We start from the raw sequence: 20,232 nt of genomic DNA, 5'->3' as shown, positions 1-20,232 counted from the left end.
AAAAAAAAAAATCAGAGAGATGGGACCGAAGAGATACTTGTTGACCTAACGAGCACCATACCCACTTCCTCAAGGCTGAGTGTCTATTGTAGAATGGACAAGGACAAATAGAGAGATGACAAACAGTGGCATGGCAGGGAGCACAAAAGCTCTATCCACTGAAGTACCTGAATCCAAGGGAGAGTCAGCAGAGAACATGGGAATTGCTCTAGAAATCAGACTCCAGAAAAGGAGAGGAAAAATATCTTGAAGGAATTGGAGGAAAATCTTTCCACTCTAGTAAGCGTTTTGTTCATCCTTTCAGTAATTTCAGTCATTCTTCTTATATTGTTTAAGGTTTTATATCAGCATAAGAATGCCTTCCAACCTGCCAAGTTATAAAGTAATCTTGGAGCAGCCACTGTATTTAATATACATCAACATAACTCATCTTGGAAAAAAGAGAAGCAGAAAATATTGGAAGTTCCTAAGGTAAACCTACCAGGATGGCAGCTTCTTAAGAAGATATAGTTCTTACAAAAGAGAAAGACTTATAATTTCCTTTTATATTTTTGTGAAGTTTTTGCTAGAGAAACCTTTTGCTCATTTATGCTCTTTGACAAGGATCTAGTATTTTATCAGATAGGTGCAAGTGTTTCTAAGCACAATTGTATGGTAGCTGCAGCAAGTTAACAGAAGAGAAGAAATACTGCAAGAAGAATGTTGAGGAAAGTGGGAATTCCTACTTTTTTGAAATCCTCCCATGAAGATAAGCTCAAATATTAAATCAAAAAGTGATTCATACAAGTATGATATTTAAACAAAAAGCAGATGCTTAAATTGTTCTGGAATAACTATGCCGTCTCCTCAAAACAGCATATTTTCATGAGGAAGAAACAAGAAAAAAAGAAAATGAGGTGGAAAGTAGGACAGAAAGTTTAAGACAGTTTCTTTAATTTAAGGACACACTATGTTAGCAAAAACTATTATTGGCATCCACTAATACTGTAGGTATCTAACAAGACCTCTTATCAACAGCAACACTTGGTCCTTCACTTTAATGAGTTTTTAAACCAGAAAACATACTTGCAATCCTGTATTGAAGCAGTACTTATTCCAAGTAATATTATGAATGACAAGTAAGAAGCATAATTATTATGGATTATGGTATATAAAAGCCTATTAGGAATCCACATAATATATTTGAGGGTATCAGGAAAATTTGATTTTCCTGATCAAAATCCTGTTTGATTTAACAGGAAGAGAGATCGTCCTCTCTCACTATTACACAATTTGAGACATCTTTTCCTGTAATTAAAGAAAATCCCTGTTAGTGCTTACTGCATTGAAAATACAATGAGCTGCACTCCGGACAGTTTGTCTCTGTTGTCTTTTTTATTTTTTTTAATCTGAATAAAAGACTAAAATTCACTCTGCCAAACTAGAAAGCCACAGGGTTAAAATATCACGTATCTTTGCCTCCAATACACACACGTCTTTAATGCATCTTTCCAGGACACTTAATCACAAGAACTGTTAAGTTGCAGAAGCACTACAAAGACTAGAGTTCCCACCATAATGGTTCCATGCAAGAAAAGACCTTCAAGATCATGGAGTCCAACCCACAGGAATGCTCACACAAGCAAACACAAAAAGGCAGGACTAGGGAATAGAAGTGGAGCTTTCAGTGACAAACCCTGTTTCACTTACTCTGCATTTTAGGATAACTTCTGAATCTTCTTCCCAGCAAACTGAAAAACCATGTGTTCTAGATATGCACTTATCCTCAGAATACACATAATGCAAAACAATTTCACATTTAAAAATCAAATAACAAATCTTGGTTGGCACCATGAAGCACATTTATATCCCCCTAAAAAACAAGCACAGGTCTGAAGAGACATGATGAAAAGCCTCTTGATCTCTTTTAGTCCAGTGATAAGCTATGCAGCATTAACAGATGGCAGCCATCAGCAGTGCCAGGATTCAGAAGAGCTGTAAAATGAATATTTTAAATCAGAGATTTAAAATGAGACATGTACAGGGGTAATGGGTTTGGGAAGCTGTATGAAAACACTTGCCTTGCTTCTACATTTGAAGCACAGGTTATTTTTCCTCCATTTCTAGGTATTGAAGTCAGTGCTCCAAATATAAAGATTTTTGAAGAGATTTGACACTTCTGGTCTAGCAATGTTCCACAGGGCCAATGGCCCTAAAACGTCCAAAAAAATGGTGGTGGTAAAAATCATTCCCTCTTGTGGTCACCTTATACAAAAGGACTTCTGCTGCATATCTGTCATCATGTTTCATAAGCTGACAGTCTCTGCAACAGCCAGTAGCAATCCCACTTGCCTTTCAGTTCAAGAAAAGGCTTGGCTGAGAGACATGCACATAAGCTCTCTTTTGCTTCCAGCTGTGCTGATAGATATGAACCAAATTTGTTTCCAGGAAGTTGGGGCCTCTGACTCTCTTACTCCTTGCTTCCTGCCAAAGATCTGCTGAGTTTCCCTGCCTTTTTCAAAGGGACAAGGACCATGGCAATAAACTAGAGAGTACGAATTTTCATCCTCAACATTAAACACTTCCCAATCAAACAGAAATAAAGCATTCTTGCATGAGAAGAAAGAAAGGGAATAAAGCACTGTTTGGAATCCAAAATACAAGTTCTGAGTAGCTTCTGAGTATCCAACTTTGCAACTTAAATAATGTTTTTTGCGTAGATATAGAGCGTCAGTTCCTAGATTTCCAAATGAACATGAGCTAGAAGCTGTAATCCTACTGCTGAAACCTCAGACAAGTATGCTATGGGAATAACTAATATTCTGACGGAAACTGCACGATACTGTTAGGAAGCCTTGGTCTCATTTATGTAAAAACAAGGAAGTTCCAAGTCTCACTGTGTCCCAGAGGAGAGCACACAGACCAAAATGGAATCTCTGGAAATTTAGCAGTTAAAGAAATCCCACTGAACACAAGCAAAGTGAAGATTTTTTTTCAAGGCAACAATTTGCTGTTAGCAAAAAAGCACAATAAACTCAGAGGTTAAACTGACATGAAAATGAAGGATCACATTTCTACCATTGAAAAAAAGGACAAAGATTTTGCTGAGGGCTGCAGCTGACACTTGCTTCATTCAAAGTACTCATACGGATGCAAAGTATGGAAGAAAGAGTTCCATTTCCTGTTCCTCCACACAGACCATAGCCAAGGATAACAGACTGCTGTTCAGCAAGTTCATCTTTTTATCTCCTAAATGTTTGACAGGGTCTTCCTGCATCCCACATCACAAGGCCATTCTTCCTATTTGACTTTGTTAGTTCACACTCTCTAATCCTGATTAATCTCATTGCTGCCTCATACACTATTTTCTGCCTTACCAGGGCAGCTCACTAATTGGTATGGAAGACACATGCTGTTGCTGGGATAGAAAAGGTGAAATAACCAGGTAATGAACTACATGAAAACTGCAATATCCATAAAAAGGGACAACATGAATTCCAGAAGTCTTTGCTCATGGTTTGTCATCTGCCAACCAGACAGCAGGAGAAAGCACACACACACACAAAAGTTTCTGTTTGAAAGAAATGAGATCCAAACAACACATGAAACAAATCAGGAAACAGACAACAGGCAGTTGTGCTGCACTGTGGTTCAGCTTGCCACTAACACTGGAATACTACAGCTACATCAAAAATGGGGATGAATTTCAATTTACAACTCTTGTTCCAGAAAATACCATCCAGTTTTGCATGTATATGGAAGACTTCCATGTTCCCCATGCAATCCTGACTACACCCCAAACATTCATTTCTTTTGTGCATTACTTCACCTTTGAACGAAATGATGGGTGGACAAAATACAGTGCCTTCAAGTTCCTCTTGTACCTGATTCAAAGAAAAAAAGAAAACATACACACATACACACACAGAGTGATTAGTCATGTCTTCTAATTAAGCTCACCTATACAACATAACCATCAAAACATAAGTCATTTTGCTTAAGGTTTTTTTTTTTTTTTTTTTTTTTTTTTTTTTTTTTTTTTTTTTTTATTCTGCGCTTAAAGCTGGCTCATATCTAACAGCATATGTCAGGAAAGAAAGTGTAAAGCAAACAAACAAATTATAAAACCCACAACTAAAGCCTGCTGCAGTCTGTTATGTGAACAGTGAAAATGATGGGCTTATGATTACCTGTGTTACCCAATGAGACACCACCAAAAAAAGAGAATGGCTCAAACATTTGCAGAGCACAGAAGAAAACCAGACTTTTTCTCCTCCCCTCTGCTGCCACTCACTTGATATCAACAACATCATAGAGTTTCTTCAAGAAATTAGAGTCTAGTTGATTGTAATCATTTGTGAGCGTATGGAAGTACACCAGGACATATTCCTTCACTGCAATATGATCCATGACATGGATGAAATACAGAAGAGCCTGAATTGGAAAGAAGACAAGTTCATATTTGCAATAAAGAACTCTTTCATGACGACATACATTTTAATATGCTTCTTTTAACTCATTCACAGATCAGGAATGATAAGGCTGGGTAATATTGTCTGAGCTATAAAAATAAAGAAAACATTCAAAATCTTGAACTTCACCCTAATCAATTAGATATTTCTTTGCGTGGACCTGATTTAATAGATGTAAAGTCTTCTTACTGTTTCCATGAAAAAATTATTTGGTTGGTTACTCTCCAGTTATGGAAGCATGACAAGTTTTTTGCTCCTGCCTCAAGAAACAAAAAGATTCTCTATTAGGCCTGTTTCTCTGAAAATAACCCAGTTCCTCCTCCAGAAATGCTGCCCCAACACACACAAAGAAGAATAAAGTTTGATCTGCCTACAAAAATAGTTCCTATTTATGCTGTTGACACATCTCCTACAGATAACTTCTCCAGCACTAACACTGCTAAACTTCAGCTAGCAGTGTTAGGCTGCATTAGTTACGTTAGACTTTCATGTTCCAAATAAATATTTAAAATATTTAAATATTTAAATATTTAATATTAATATTTTTGATTATTAACATTTTATTTATTAATTAATATTTATTTAACATTAATGTTTTAAATATTTAAAAATATTTAAATATTTAAAATATATTTAAACTACATGGTGCTGAAGTTTTACAAAACCTTACCTTTTCCATGTCTATCAATGTTACAGGAATATTCCTTCCAACAACTACCATAACTGTGCGACCACAGTTATCCACACCTACAAAACAAAAAGATAACTCATAGCTCAGAAACTTTACAGCACAGCCCATTTCCAACTAGAGAAAAAATATGCTAGACTTGCTGTTCTCACTGTATCAGTAGTTGTTTTGATCACCAAAACAAAGGATGCATCACATCCTAGAAACCTGAATTTTAAGAACTGCAATATTACATTGACTTGTATATTCTACATTTACCCGAAGTAAATATGACTCCACATTTACTCCAACGTGTGCACTCCACATTTGCCTTTACTAGAGTACTTTATTCTCAAGTAGTAATTGTCAGTGAAATGTTTTTTTTTTTTTTAAAACCTTTACTTGCAATTCTACTATCAGAATAAACTTTCTAAAAACCTAGCTCAGAGGCCAGACACATACTTTCACATGGCACACCTTATGGACCAAGAGGAGCCAAATAGAGCCTTGTCCAAAACCAGTAGAAGAATTTAAATTTGCAACTACCAACGGCAAGGTATCATACAGCATCAGCAGCTGCACAAAGATTGAGGTGTCTGTTTTTTCAGTCGGCCAGAGATAGGAGCTAGAGTGCTCAACCGACTTGCTCTGTAGAGCAAGTCATAAACAAAACTATGTTTTTGAGACCTTGAGTACTAACTAATTTCTTCCTATCACTGTGCAAAGCAGCAATAAGCCCCTGGGACCAGGACAAGTTTCTGATTTCAGCACTACCTGGAGAACAAAAGACAACAGAAGTGGACATACTACCTGACACTTCTTTGTTTCCTTGGCTGCAAAAACCTAGGAGGGATTATGTTCCAAGGAACTCTCAAACTGGATGTTGATTCTCTCCCTAATGTTACCATTAACTGAATGCAAGGTTAAAGGAGATACTGCCTATGGGATTGCATAATTAGTAGGTTCCATCAGACATGGAGGAGAGCAACTCAAACTCTGCCTAGCCTAAGGTAGCAAGCAGCTTTAAGCAAGAAAGCTGTGTCAAAAGTTTTTTTGTTAACTTTGGCTTCTCTACAAATCATTTGAAAGCAACATTTATTTCTTTGTAGCAAAAGACTGGAGATAAATCAGGCCAAGATACCAATTATCTTGCATACAATATTACCTTGTATACAACACCTAATAAATTGGCTTCATCTAACAATATTGATTCACAATCACTGAAATCACTAGCAAGAAAGTCCTTGGGCACTGAAAGACAGAGCCATGATGCTCCTGCTATATCACTGCCAAACACTAATCACAATAGCAATATTTGTGGTGGTAGGTTTTTTTCCCTCCCTCTTTTCCCCCTCATTCAAACTCCCATACATACCTAATTCATTCTCCTCAACCTATTACTGGTCAATTGCATAGCTAAATTCAGGATACATCTTAAATTGTTACTAGGAGCTGTTTGGGAGTTAACTGCACAGTTTTCAAAGCCAATCAAGAGCCAATCACCTGCTTTAGTGTGGAGATGTTGCCTCATTTTCAGCCATGTTTCTAGCTTGACGACTTACTCGGAGCTCAAAGAAACTGGATTTTTATTTTGTATTTTTCCTTTAGGACAATGCACATCAACCATCAATAACCTGAACTTACCTGTCTGATACAAGGCTTTAAGGGAAGCAATATCAGATAGGTCTTCAGCTCTTGCCTGACACAGCCAACGATTGTAACTAGAAAGTTAAAAACATCTAAAGTCAGATCTAACTCTGCTTTAGAACAGCATTAGAAGTCTGAAGAAGTATTTAGGAAGTGAAGGCCAAAGCAGCTCTCAGTGGCTGAGCTATCACTCTAATATGGAGGTTTTCTGAACAATGGAGTCACTTTCAAACTGATATAGAAGGAAGTGTTGGAATCCTTCTCCTCCACAAAATACCACTAGTGGAGAGGCAACACTTAAAAGCACATGAACCCATTATAGAAAGTAATGGTGAAACACTGTCATCTTGTGGCAGAGATGAGGCAGCTTGTCCCATCTACAGGTCACGCTAGTGTTGTCACTGGCTTCTTTTTTCCTTCTGTTGCCCCTTCCCTTCTCTCCAAAGGTGCTACTATGAGCTACAGGTGGTAATAGGTTTTTACCTATATTTCCTTGCCAGAAGATCAGACTTCATATTAACAAATTATTATGCCTCTGAGCAGCTGGCTAATCCAAGTCATTTACAGAGACAAAAAAAAAACAACAACAGAACAAAAAAGAACCAAAAAAACCCTCACTTCCTCTGATGCTGTTTTTGCAATGCTGCCTCTGACAACTGTCCCTGCAGGATGAGGCGTCTCTGTTTATCAACATCTCCCTCCATACGAGCAAAAGCGTGAGAACCAATGAAAGACAAATCTGCCTCCAGCCCTTCTTCATCCGAAGCATCTGCAGTAGAAAGAAAGGTAGCATAACATGTTTAAGCTACATATAGAGAATAGCAAAGCTGTCGATGAATTGCTATGTATTTCACGATGGCAGCCCATTCATTGTGTTAGAAACTAACGGAAAAAAAACAAAACCACCATCTATCCTGATGGGGCTCCAATATCTCACTTGCACCATTGAAAGCATTTACAGCATGTGATCGAGTAACTATGAACTCCGTTAGAATGTCAGTCATCAGTTTGTAATGAAGGAATAATGGGAGATTCTCTCACTAGGACTCCAGAATAGATTTTGGAAAGAATGACATGGGGTTTACAATTTCCAAGGTGTTGTCATTACCATACCATAAGAGCAGTTCAGTTCTTCCTTTCAAATTGACACGACTTGAATAAATGTTCTAGAGCTGGTGATAACTTCAGTTTGAACATTTTTACAGTATCATTCACAAACTTACTGTGTGCTGAAGTATAACAGCATGTGCTCACTTGCTTGGAACAACACCATAATGCTCCACTGAACTTGCATGCCATTAAGAAATACTGCTAAGGAACTGCTCTTTGAGCAGTGAGGATTGGAGGAAGTTTCATCTCCATGTGAGGAAGAACTTGTTTACTCTGAGGGTGACAGAGCCCTGGAACATGCTGCCCAGGAAGGCTGTCGAGTCTCCTCTGGAGATCTTCCAAACCCGCCTGGATGCCACCCTGTGCCATGTGCTCTAGGTGTCCCTGCTCGAGCAGGGGGTTGGACTAGATAATCTCCAGAGGTCCCTTCCAACCTCAACTACTCTGTGATTCTGTGAATTGAGTTCTCCAGTGTTACAGCAACAATATTATAATGACCTTGGGGAAACAGAACAAGGGTTCTGCTCCACCTCTTTGCTACTGTAGCTGTGAAAACTAAGCATCATAAATAATCAGTTAATAATTGAATGCCTCACAGCTATCAGCCAGAGTTACAAATACTACCCTAACCTGAAATCTGGAGATGAAAAAGAAAACAGACTGGAGTCTGAACAGGAAGAATACGTACATCTAGAATCACACAGTGAACAGGAAAATTGTCTGTACCCTTGTTGCATATTCAGCCTTATCTCAACTGGTCATGTAAAAATCAGAGTATCTTTGAATACATTTCACATTCTCCATTTTTAATGCTCTAGGACTTCATGAGAGAAGTGCAAGCCTTGCACAGTGCTGCCACATGAAGATAACAGAATGTACCAGCTATGCCTGTTTACCTTTATTCAAGTGTTTTGTCATTCATCCCTCACCATCCCAAGCCTGACACGTTTCTTTTGAGTATTTACCAGTTCAGCATACATGCTATCTTTAGCCTGAGGAGATTATGCAGTATTTTGTTAACGTATGGTAAGATAGCTCATTGACAACAATAATGCCTGTTTCAGTAACAGCCTGCAGAAGGTAGGGAAAAAAAAAGTCTTAATCAATTAATTACCTTGAGAGAAAGTTTGCAAAAGAAAAGGAACAATATTTCTACCACATCCTCTAAGTACTGCATGCAATGAGGCAGACAGGGGAAGTTACGCAGCTAACAATCAGGCAGCTTGTTTCTCTTCATTATAGCCTATCTTAGGTGAGGAGGGGTGAAAAGGACATTTCTTTGCTCTCTGTGTGCTTTTTCTGTCTCATTGGCCTTCACAGGTGGATACTTATTCCTAAGTTCAGTTTAAGTACTCACCATCTGGAACACCTGGCTTTTCAGTAATCCTGATCTGCCGCTCTGGTACTACTGGCTCTCCTTCTGCATTGCCAATATCTGCAGGGAGGCAAGGCAAGGATTGTATTTCTTCTTCCAATGATCTTGGAAAATACAGAGGCATCAGCTTCTGGTAAGTGGCCTACAAATAAGAAAAGCACATGAAGGGCTATCCTTGCTCTTCAGTTATGTATTACCTGCTCTAGTAGCAGGGATCTTCTCTGAGATTTTGAGGCAACGTATTAACTCCCTTGCTGGCTTATTTTGGGCTCCTAACAATAAAGGCAGATAGCCCAAACAACAAGCTTAATATTTGAAAAACTGTGGGGTTTAAAAATTGTGGGTTATCTATAGGCATGCTGAACTGGAAGTCGAGATCATTTTAAAGCATGGAAAAAGCAATGTCACAACTGCCAGCATAATGTACAATGCTGACTCCTATCATGGCTTGGGAACATAGAAATCAGAAGTAGAAAAGGCAATATCCATGGCAATTGCTGAAAGTCAGAGCAACAGCATTGGAAGAGATAGTAGACAGACACATAAGAATGCTGAGGGTCCAAGAGTCCATGTGAGACAGGATAATTTGAAGGAAAAAAAACAAAATCAGCACCAAGGTGCAAAAGATAACACTGTCACAGAGAAGATCACATATAACCATGACTTTTGGTGGAATCAATATGAAGAAAATACCTCTTCAAGCTCAGAGACTGCAAACACCACCTTCTCCAGGGTCTCCCCATGAATCTCCAAGAACCTTCTGACAGTACCTGCAAAAAATTAAATGCAGTTAGCAAAAGGCACCTTTGTCTACTCTTGTTGACATTCTCTGTACTTCTTCTAGCTCTGCTATATTCTTGATTAGGCAGTTTAAAGATGTGGACAATCCATGGTTTTATAGTATAACAGTATAACATCCTTCATTTTGTCCTCTTTTACAACACTCAGCTTGGTCTTTCAAATATTACTGAGCTGATGTTTCTATTGAATTATCATAACCTCAAGTTTTTTTGTTCCCCCTCAAAGTACTTCCATCATTTTGTGAGGCAGACCTACATGGAAGAAAACCATCACTTTACATTTGCCTACATTGATTTGGCACTAAAATAACAGATGAAATTCACTCTGTTGCTTAAAATCCATCTACAGTTGTTCATAGTAAGGCCTCATCTTTACTATCCTGAAGAATTTAATAAAATCAGCAAACTCTTACTGCTTATCACCTGTTCAGAGTCATTAAACACTGCAAGGCCCAACAGAAATCCCCATGGATGCCTACTGATGATCTCTCAACAGAGAAAGGACCATCTATTTTTATTCTCTATTTCCTAATCCATCCATGGATGGATTGGCAGGCTTTAACACACTGCTGATTACAGCCACATAGTTTATGACACTTTCTAGCATCAACTTACGCAGTGCTATGTGGGTTGCATCCTCCAAAGGGTAACATCTTTTCAGAGAGTTTATGACACAGAATCCTACCGAGCACATTGCCTGTTCCCTGAAATCCAGAGAACAGATACAAGTGAAAAGAAGCATAATTTGAGATGAAACCAAACTATGATGGCAGATAACACCAGCTGTTTTCTTCCACCTCCATGCAACAGCAAATCTCTTGCAGGTTTGAACAAAAGGATTTTAAGGTTTTTTGCTGACAAGATGCATACATACATCCTAAAGCAAAGAGTGATGAAATTATTAATTATTTCACCCTGTTTTCTCTTGTTTGTTCTCAGGTTTCTCTTTTTACCTCAGCTATGCTGTTCCTGCAATTTCTTCATATCCTGAATGAAGAGGTTCTCTCAAGTTCCTTGCAATGTTTTCCAAAATCCTTTCTTCCTATGTAGGACTGATGGCAAGGGAAAGTAGGGGAAAATAAGGTGTTCTTTACAGCAAGCATTTTCCTATTCTTCCACCTCACCTACTGCTATTTTAAGCCTGATGTAGCCTTCTTGATTCTAGGACTAGGCAACTGTCATCAAGGAATGAAAAACAAATAAAAGCAGAGACAAATGCAAGACTTTTTCAGCACAGACACATATTTCTAGGAAATCGAAGTAGAGGTTTTGCCAACAATTATTTGAGGGGTTTGGCAGCGAATTTTAAGTGTCAAAAGTTACTCCTGAAATTAGACAAACTAAAGGACACTCAGGATTCAATAAACAGAATCATTTATTTTCACCGTTTTAAGAGGTCCAGGCCTGACCTTCCTTGTCAATTCTGAGGCAGAAGAAAATGACATATATTAGAAAATACTTAGTTGTAATCTTAGTTATGAAACAGTTGCTACCACAGCGTTGCAGACAGCTCTCAGAAGAATTGATCTTTTCAATTCTGAGGAGATGTGTAGTTACATGTTCTGATATAGCCATTGTTTAAATACTTATTTCTGAATGCTAATATTAGAAAGAGCCATCATGAGAGAAGAAGAAAATATAGAAAAGAATGAAGAACAGAAATCAGAAAGATCAATAATAAACTTCCTTTAAATTATAGTGTGGAAACTGTCACAGATTAAACACCAATACAGACCCATCTTCAACTATGGATTTGGAAATGATCTTTCACTCTCACTCAAAATTTTAGGTGACTGTGGCATGAAGACACAGAGGTCAAACAAGAAATGATAAAACAGTCAGATCTGCCTGTAGGGAATAGCAATGCAGTTGCATTGTCATATGTCAGCTGCTTCAGCAAACTCATTTAAAACTGTTTGCAGCATGGAGCACAGCACAGTTATATTAATGATGCTTTTTTTCAGAGTGACTGAATGCTGCACAGCTCTAGCTACACGGTTCCAGTACGCCAACCAGTTCAGACCTCTCAGCATGCTTTTTTCACTCTGCAATATAGATAGAAAAAGACAAGATGCTAGTCATATTCTTATGGTCTCACCGAAATGCTGTAGATGTGAGAAAATATTCAGGGCCATATGGCACCATATGCAGTCCAAGGTATCTAGAAGATGAGCTGCAACATGGATGGTACAAACCTAAGTTGTCATACACTTACTTTGCAAGCTGCAAGACATTGCGGTAACAGCTGTATAAGGAGCTCTCAGCTGCTGTGCGATATCGGCTCTTGTATTTGGGTCCCACTGTGTGAATGATGAATCGTGCAGCCAAATTAAATCCTTTGGTGAGTTTGGCCTCCCCTGTCCTGCACCCTGAAGAAAGAAGCGTGACATATAAAAACACCAATGATCCTAATAAGAAGGCTAGAATTATTCACATTCCTTGTTTTCTCCACTTTCACACAAGCCTCTGTCAGAAGATGATATACAGAAGGCAGTATTTCGAACATCAAATACTTTGATGTTCAAATACTTTAAGGATAGCTTTCTACTTCTTAATATAGCTGCCCAGTATCACTTATTCAAGCTAAAGAGATGACGGCAGTGCTCATTCCTCTCCCTCCTTTAAAATCTACACATACAAAGAGAAACCAGAAGTTGCTAGAAATGTTATCTTGATTGCAGTGCTTACCACATTGCTTTTAGAGACAAGAGGGAAAAATGAATAACCCCAAAAGTAATGCACAAATATGCTATACAACCACCACCAACAACAAAAAAGTCCTTCCAAATTTAATTGGTTTTGGGAATTTGCTTTTCGGATGAAAGGACAACAGTGTCCTTAATCAAGTGGGCCAGCTGACGGCAAAACTATTTGAAATAAAAAAAAAAATTAGCAATTTTTATCTCCTAGCTCAAGGCAACTTTGTTTGTTATGCAAATTTCTCAGTGTCCAAGAGGCAGGAATATCATTTTAGGAGATCACACCTTTCTTGACAATCTAGGATCACAAAGTTCAAACTACCCAGTTGACTGTTCCACACTTGGCCCTCTCCAGTTTTGTGCTCTGGGATCATTTACGGCATGCTATCATTCTTTACATCACTACCTCACTGGGGTTACATTGCTCTTTGGCTACTCTTTGCATGTTATATAGTTTTTGAACTAAGAAAGCAGAGCACTAAAAAAGCACTAGAGAAGAGCATTTTGTCAAAACTGCCAAACTGATTCACAGATCTCTCAACTACCTCCAACTCATCAATAAATTTCTGATAACTGAAACAAATACTGTTTTGAAAAAGTTTGGTCTTTTTCTTCATTGCACATAAAAAAGACATCTCAAAAGGTTTGTGAACTCTCTCCTTCTCCCCTCCAACATGAAATTTAATTCAGTCCAATTCCTGGACAGCTGCTAAAGAATTACTTCCACTCTTTCTCTCTAGCCTCCACCATACAGCCACCCTCACCCTTCCAGTTGTACTGCTGTGCAGAGACATTTTAGCCTGCTGATCTTGCCCAAACTAATCTTTTCTTTAGATTGGCTTTCAATATGATCTTACAGGTTGCTAGTGCAAATGATAAGTAATGGGATGTGAACAAGTGGCTGCAACTACCCCTTCAGCAAGCAGTACTGCTGTAGTTTGGCTCAAGGTCATGAAACTCCACTCTGCATAGGAGTATTTTTTTCCTCTCCCACTCCACTCTGTTCCTTGCAGTGCTCAGGCATGCTAACAAAATAAGTGAAATTTATTTAATGGCAATAAACTTTCCACACTGAGAATCTCTCTTATCCAGAGATTTTAGCATGTCTTTTTAATAGCAATACCACACTGCCTATAAACCATCATTTTGTAAATATTTAGAACCTATAAATCAGATCATTCCTTTCTGTAGACTTTCATTTTTTTTTCTCTGAATTAAGCAGAAAGGATAAAATAACATACTAAGCACACTTTTCTGAATTACTGTGCCTCTTTAAAAAAAAATCAAAAGAACAATTAGGTAAGTGCAACATGGAACAAAATAAGTAAAAGGAAACATCTAGTGCATAAAGTAATGTTCTTCCTCCTTGATATATCAAAATTGCACAATTTTAAAAGAAAAAAATGAAGGCCTGTAATTAAAGAAAAATATCTTAAATATTTTCTCCTTTGGAAAAGGATGAAGCAAGTTTGAGTGAGGTATATCTGTGACCTCAATAGAGAATAATAAATCCAGATGACTAGATTTACTAAGAGTAATCTGTAATTACACCTAGATCACACTTAGCACTTTCCAATGTTTTCTATGTGAAGATCTCTATTAGATTTATAAAAATAAACAGCAATACCTCTTTTACGATAGAAAACTAGGTGAGCTTGTAGGGTGAGGTATACAAGGTCAAGATCTGTAGCAAAATGAGGAGCAAAGGCACAATTTTACTTCTTACTCCAGTGATATTCAAAATCATTAGAACAGCCTCACTCCAAACTTAAAATCGAAAGTCGGAGCCTTTCATATAAAGACTGCAGTAGAGGAAAAAGTCTTACTGTATAACAGCACTGCTGTTAGAATGAGACAGCAATAAGTATGTGTACATAAAATGGAAGGTGATACATATTGATTGCAGTCCACTTACAAGTCTGGACCCTGGCTACAATATTTCTGGGTTTATAGAAACTACACACTGCTTCCAGAAACACAAGAGTTAACTGAGCCTTAAAGAACACAGGCATTTGGAAGGACAGCATATCACATGCTTTCAATCATTTTTTTTTTTCTTAGAGTTTATAAAGTGTAGATAAACATGAAGTAGCAGCAGGGAAAGCAAACAAACAAAAAACAACCAACGAAAAACCCACACAAACACAAAAACATCTCCCGCAAGACACCAGGAGTTACCACTTCACCCACTGGGCTGCTTTTGGACAACGTCCATCTGTTTTTACTATTTCCCAAAAATTCTGCTGGGCAGAAAGTTCAAAAGAAAGAGGAAAAGAGTGCAAAAATGAAGTAGAAATAACAGAAGAACTACAGACTAGTTCTTTAACTTACCTCCATTTCCGTGACCCACTCATTAAGGGTACAAAGCCATAACTGTAACACAGGCCCTCTTATTTTCCCCATACAACATGCCAGTAAAGCATTTCAAAAGAACTGTTTTCTGAAAGGACTCAGTAACTGGATTAAGAGGAAACTATCCTGTATGTATGTATGTCCCAAATACATTACACAGAGGAAGCCATCAGTGCTAGTAAGGGTAGAGACTGTGAAATAGCATGGAAGTTAAAGCAGCTCAACTCAACTTTTACAAAGAACTCTCTACAGAGCTAACAAATCACAAGTTTATTTTAGAAGAGTGAATGCTGAAGTTGGTTCCAGCCTAGCAGGACCCAACTACTCTAATTTCCTGATGTACTTTTAACTGTTGTTTCTGTTCAAAGGACGTACACAGAACTTTCTCCTCTCTTTTGCAACTTTTCCTCCTTCTTTTTTTCCAGGTCACTAGTAAAATGAATCAGTCAATAAAAGTTTTACAAAATACAAGGATGTCCATCTTACCACAGTGTAAGCTACTGATAACTTGTGTTAAAAACATTCCAACCCTTCTAACTACCCTGTTACTACACGAGGAGGAGATAGAGATGTTACTCAAGAGTCACTGGTGCTAATCAAGGAACAGTTTGGTCTTGAAATTCAGTTTAGCACCATAGTTACTAAAGCTCTGAACTTAACTGCAAACTATCAGACTTCTGGATGACCTTGGATAACTATAAGCTTTTAGTTCCTCATACACCAAATAAGGCAACTTTTCTTTTCATCTAATAGACACTGAAAATGAAGCATATTATTTGTAAATCTTGTTATCAGCCATAAACTCTGTTGACAAAGAATTTATGTAAAGCAAACTTCATGTCAGTGTTTTCTCAGAATAGCTTTGCATTAGAGCTGCTCTTGTGCCATTGCAGTAAAAACATCTGAGAATCACACACAGGTGAACTGAAGAGTTTAACAGGTCACTAATACTTCAGACATACGTTCCTTTATCAATCCATCTGCTGTTGCCATTGTTTATGGGGCTGCATATTAATAGACTGAGAGATGTACAGAGTACATACTAGAACCCACTTAACTTCTACAACAGTGAACTTCAGTTCCCATCTCCCACTTGCCAAAGGATATGCACTGAACAGAACACAAAAGCAAGCTCTGAAGCTGTACAAGACTGGTTCTCACAGTAAACGCTTTGATAAGCTAACTGCTTTGACTAGCTTTAGATAACAATGGGAATTACTGTATCACACACAAAATGAATGTTCAACAATCTGAATATCTGCCAAAGGTTTTCCACGATCTGTCTCATGAATGACAAAAGCAGGGGAAATACACAGCAGAGTCTATCCAAAGCTTTCACTCTTTCTTTTGCATTAATACCAGATACCAGGAAAAGTTACACCTTTATTTCAGTGTGTGAACAAACGCAGTTGCTTTGTACAAAGAAAGGACAGTAGCTTTTTTATATAAGAAGTCTCTGAACATTTACCTTTGAGCTTCTGGAGTTCATCCCTCAGATCAGGCCCAGCATGCATGAAGACACTTTCAGATACTGGATTCTTATCTGTGAGAGACTCATTGCTAGTATTTACTATGGCTGTGCAGTTCAGTAGTGCTACGTCTCCTTTCCTGAGGAAACAAAGAAGCAGTTTACTGGAGGCTGCTTGTCAAATTAAGCAAGATATCCTCAACAAAAGCGCTATCAAGCAAAGGAATGCTAAGTTAAAGAAAAAACTTTTAACAGTACTCCAGTGCCCACAAAGCATAGCGTTCATTGACCTGCTCACCACGCAGAACCATGCTTTGCATCTAAGTAATAGAGAAAGACTGCATGCAATGTCTTATTGCCTTAAAACTTCCCAGCTTCACAGTACCTTAATGTCGCCCATAGAAAAGGCCATGCTGCAGTATTACACAGCATAGTTCTGTTAACAGAACATAAAAAACAGTGTGTAAAATTGTTGGAGTATAACATGTTCCCAAATCAAATTTTATCCCTTAAAGAAGAACAGATAGCTTTTGAAAATTGAACATTGAAATTATTCAATGTGGTCTCTTCTGTTTGCAGACACATTATCTAGGGCGCCCTGCTACTGCTTGTTATGTTCACTCTGCTGCTCAAGGATCAAAAAAGCAGAAGATACACAATGTGGAGATGCATGAGAGAAAAGGAAATAGCAAAATTCTGATCTATTAATTGCAGATATTTACTATATATAAGCCCAAGTAACAGGAGAAGTCTAAATGTTCTTTCTTTATTTCTTGTTCTTGACCAGGTTCAGGGGATATCCGAACAGCCCTAGTTTACTGCATGCATAAGCCAGGAAAGAGGATTGTTCCCTGAACTGTATCTCTACAAAATCCTTTTCTCTCCATATTAATTGTCAGTGTTACCCTTTTTGAGAGCAAGTAAAAGAATCTAGTAGCAGGAAGAAAAAAATAATGGAGAAACTATATCTCAGCACTGTGCACCTGCCAACAAATTTTGGTAGAAAAACAGAGATGGAACACAGGGAATGTAGACAGAGAAGGGAAGAAAAAAAAATCCCCAAACAAGCCTCAAGAAACGTATGAAAAAAATACCGATCTGAAAGAGAAGCTAAAGTGACAGAATCAAAGGAATAAAGCCAGCAAAGCAAATAAATCAAAAAAGCTCCTCGACAACAAGTATATTTTAAGAATCGTGTTGTATAGAAGTGACTCATCAGGTTTTCTATCAAATATCCACATACGACAAATGGCAAGAAGCATTGCTCATTTGCTGTATCTAGGAATGCCGATGCACATTTAATTTATAATATATATATACAAATCTCAGGCTTGCAGGTTTACAGTGAATAAGTAATTACTTTCCACTCAGATGTGAAGTGTTTGAATCAAGAAAGAGAGAGTTTAAAGGCTTTATTCCACAGCAATGGTCATTGCTACACTGACAGTAAGATCCTACGATAAAGGAACGAAGTCGTGACAGTCACATGGAACTTACCATAAGATTATTTTTGCATTGATGTCTTTCCTATATGGAAAAGGTGATCTAACATTGACTTGAGCTCTTTCAGCAGAGTTTTCATGAGAGTCCAGATGCTTAGCCTCATAGACATCAGTCCAACTTGGCAAACTATCAACATCCACAAATTGGGAAGGAGCACCCAAGGGATCCATGGAACAGAAGGTACAACTTCTTTTTTTTTTTTTTTCTTTTTTTTTTTTTTTTCTCCCTGGCTAACTTGTCACACTCCAATTCTCACTGGAGTCTTCCACATGCTTTAAAGGAAAGAAAATAAAGCAGGGTCACCAGGTGTTTACTAAGAGCAATTCCCCAAAGCAAGACCTTTCCACAAGGCTGCAGTACAATTACAGAAAACAGAAGACAGGAAAGAAGATCAACTCATCCTCCCTCTCTCTCTCTCTCTCTCTCTCACATACACACACATGCACACACATTTTGTTATTCATATACAAAAAGATAATGCAGTGCTTTTGAAACGCTTGCAGCAAGACAAGCTTTTTCCAAACTTGTAAGATGTAAACACTTGAAAACATTTTCTTTATCATCAAATTGGTCCAGTAGGTTTGTGATCTTTATCTTGAAAATGATGAACAAAATTGTCAGGATGACTAAGTCCTTTTGATACTTTGAAATTTATTTATTTAAAGTAGCAGAAAATCCGCAGCAGAGTGTACATAATCTATTCCTTCAGATATTTATTGGTCTCATCCCAGGACATGTTAAACCAACTAACAAAGACAAAACAAAACAAAACAATCTACACAGCCTTCAAATCTCACAACCCTTCATGTTCAATGAATTCCGCAGATCTGCAGATTAGAGCTACACTCAGTTCTTACAGTCCTGCACTTCAGCATGGAAACCCTTCTCACAATTAGGTTTTGCAAAGCAGAGAACAAAGATGTAAATTTGAACACTGGCTAAGGAACTGCACCAAGGCATGCTGCCCCCTGCACCTACGTGACTCTTTTTCAGTAGGCGAGGACAAGACTGCTTGCTAGAGGAAGTGCTTTATCTCCTTGAAGTGTAGATTTCAGTTGCTGACACAAATAATTACTGAGCTACTGTATTTTCATGGATCATGGAAGTGATCTAGTGATTTGCTATTAGCAAATTAAACTACCATAAGTACTCTAGTTTCAGTTACCGGTAACTTCAGCTTGCCACGGACATATCAATTTATTTAACCCTTTTTTTTTCAGTTTCATCACTAATGACAATTTTGATAAAATAATATCCACATTCCAGAACATAAATACTAACAAAGATGCAATAGCTAGGGGAAAAAAAAAAAAAAAAAGGAAAAAGAAAAAAAGGAAAGGAAAAAAAGCGCAACGCAAACCGCCAAGCAATAAAAGCATGCACTACACAGGTAGACAAAACAGCACCTAAGTATGCACCTAATTAAACAGCACCTAAGAGCACCTAATTAAAAAAACCCACAAAATCCTAACCATTTCCAAACAGCTTATAATGTCTTCACTATAAACTACCAGCAAAACTAAGGGTATCCCTTCTGCCATTTCCCTCCTACCCCTCTGTACGGTTTCCTGCCTTCATGACCGTTATTACACCCCCTCTCCTTCGCTCTCCTGCCATGACAGGTGAACCGCCAGAGAAACTAAACCGCCGGTCAAACCACGTCCTCCTCCTCCCCCGACAGGGCACTTCCTCATGGCGACCAGCACCAAGGCGGGACTCCTCGCCCCACCAAGGAAGCTACCGAAGCAGACACCAAGCAGTAGTGGTGCCTGAGCACCTAAAGAAACCACCGCAGGCTGCCCCTCCGCAGACCGGGGCGAAGGCAACGGCCGCCGCAACGGCCGCCGCAACGGCCGCCTCTCCCTGCGCCCTCCGGCCCGGCCCTTAGCAACGCGCCGCCGCCACGCCTAGCAACGGCAGCTCCTCTCGCGAGGCGGCCGCGCAGCTACTCACGGGCGGCGGGCGCTGACCCCGCCCAGCCGGAGGGGCTCGCGCGACGCCGGGACGGCGGCATCACCCAGCGCGCAAGATGAAGAGAAAGAAGAAACTAAACACGGACGGGGCACCCCGCGCCCACTTCCGCTTCCGGGAGCTTCTACCCCTTCCGCCCAGCTGCAGGCACAGGCCGTCAGCTTCGCAACGCCACTTCCGGCGCGCCGT

General features: G+C 38.7%; 1 protein-coding gene across 2 annotated transcripts in view; it reads right to left on the bottom strand.

Annotated features, from left to right (window-relative positions):
- The window catches only part of GDAP2 (ganglioside induced differentiation associated protein 2), a 21,994-nt gene extending 3,662 nt beyond the window's left edge, over nt 1-18,332 (bottom strand). Inside the window, exons 1-12 of one of the 2 annotated variants that reach the window (XM_026054254.1) lie at nt 18,067-18,331; nt 16,570-16,709; nt 12,266-12,419; nt 10,666-10,754; nt 9,944-10,020; nt 9,233-9,392; nt 7,384-7,534; nt 6,763-6,839; nt 5,122-5,198; nt 4,274-4,413; nt 3,809-3,863; nt 1,364-1,974 (exon numbers count right to left, since the gene is read on the bottom strand). In XM_026054254.1, coding sequence (XP_025910039.1) covers nt 1,966-1,974; nt 3,809-3,863; nt 4,274-4,413; nt 5,122-5,198; nt 6,763-6,839; nt 7,384-7,534; nt 9,233-9,392; nt 9,944-10,020; nt 10,666-10,754; nt 12,266-12,419; nt 16,570-16,709; nt 18,067-18,242 — 1,305 coding nt within the window. In that variant the 5' untranslated portion in view covers nt 18,243-18,331 and the 3' untranslated portion in view covers nt 1,364-1,965. Of the gene's footprint in view, nt 1-1,363; nt 1,975-3,808; nt 3,864-4,273; nt 4,414-5,121; nt 5,199-6,762; nt 6,840-7,383; nt 7,535-9,232; nt 9,393-9,943; nt 10,021-10,665; nt 10,755-12,265; nt 12,420-16,569; nt 16,710-18,066 lie in introns of those variants that run through there. The other variant, XM_026054253.1, reaches the window with a different exon arrangement.
- Between the last annotated feature and the right edge of the window lie 1,900 nt (nt 18,333-20,232).

Source organism: Nothoprocta perdicaria, unplaced genomic scaffold (assembly GCF_003342845.1).
Source record: "Nothoprocta perdicaria isolate Ctin4 unplaced genomic scaffold, notPer1 scaffold_120, whole genome shotgun sequence".
NCBI lineage: Eukaryota > Metazoa > Chordata > Aves > Tinamiformes > Tinamidae > Nothoprocta > Nothoprocta perdicaria.
This window is presented reverse-complemented; position numbering and strand designations above follow the sequence as displayed.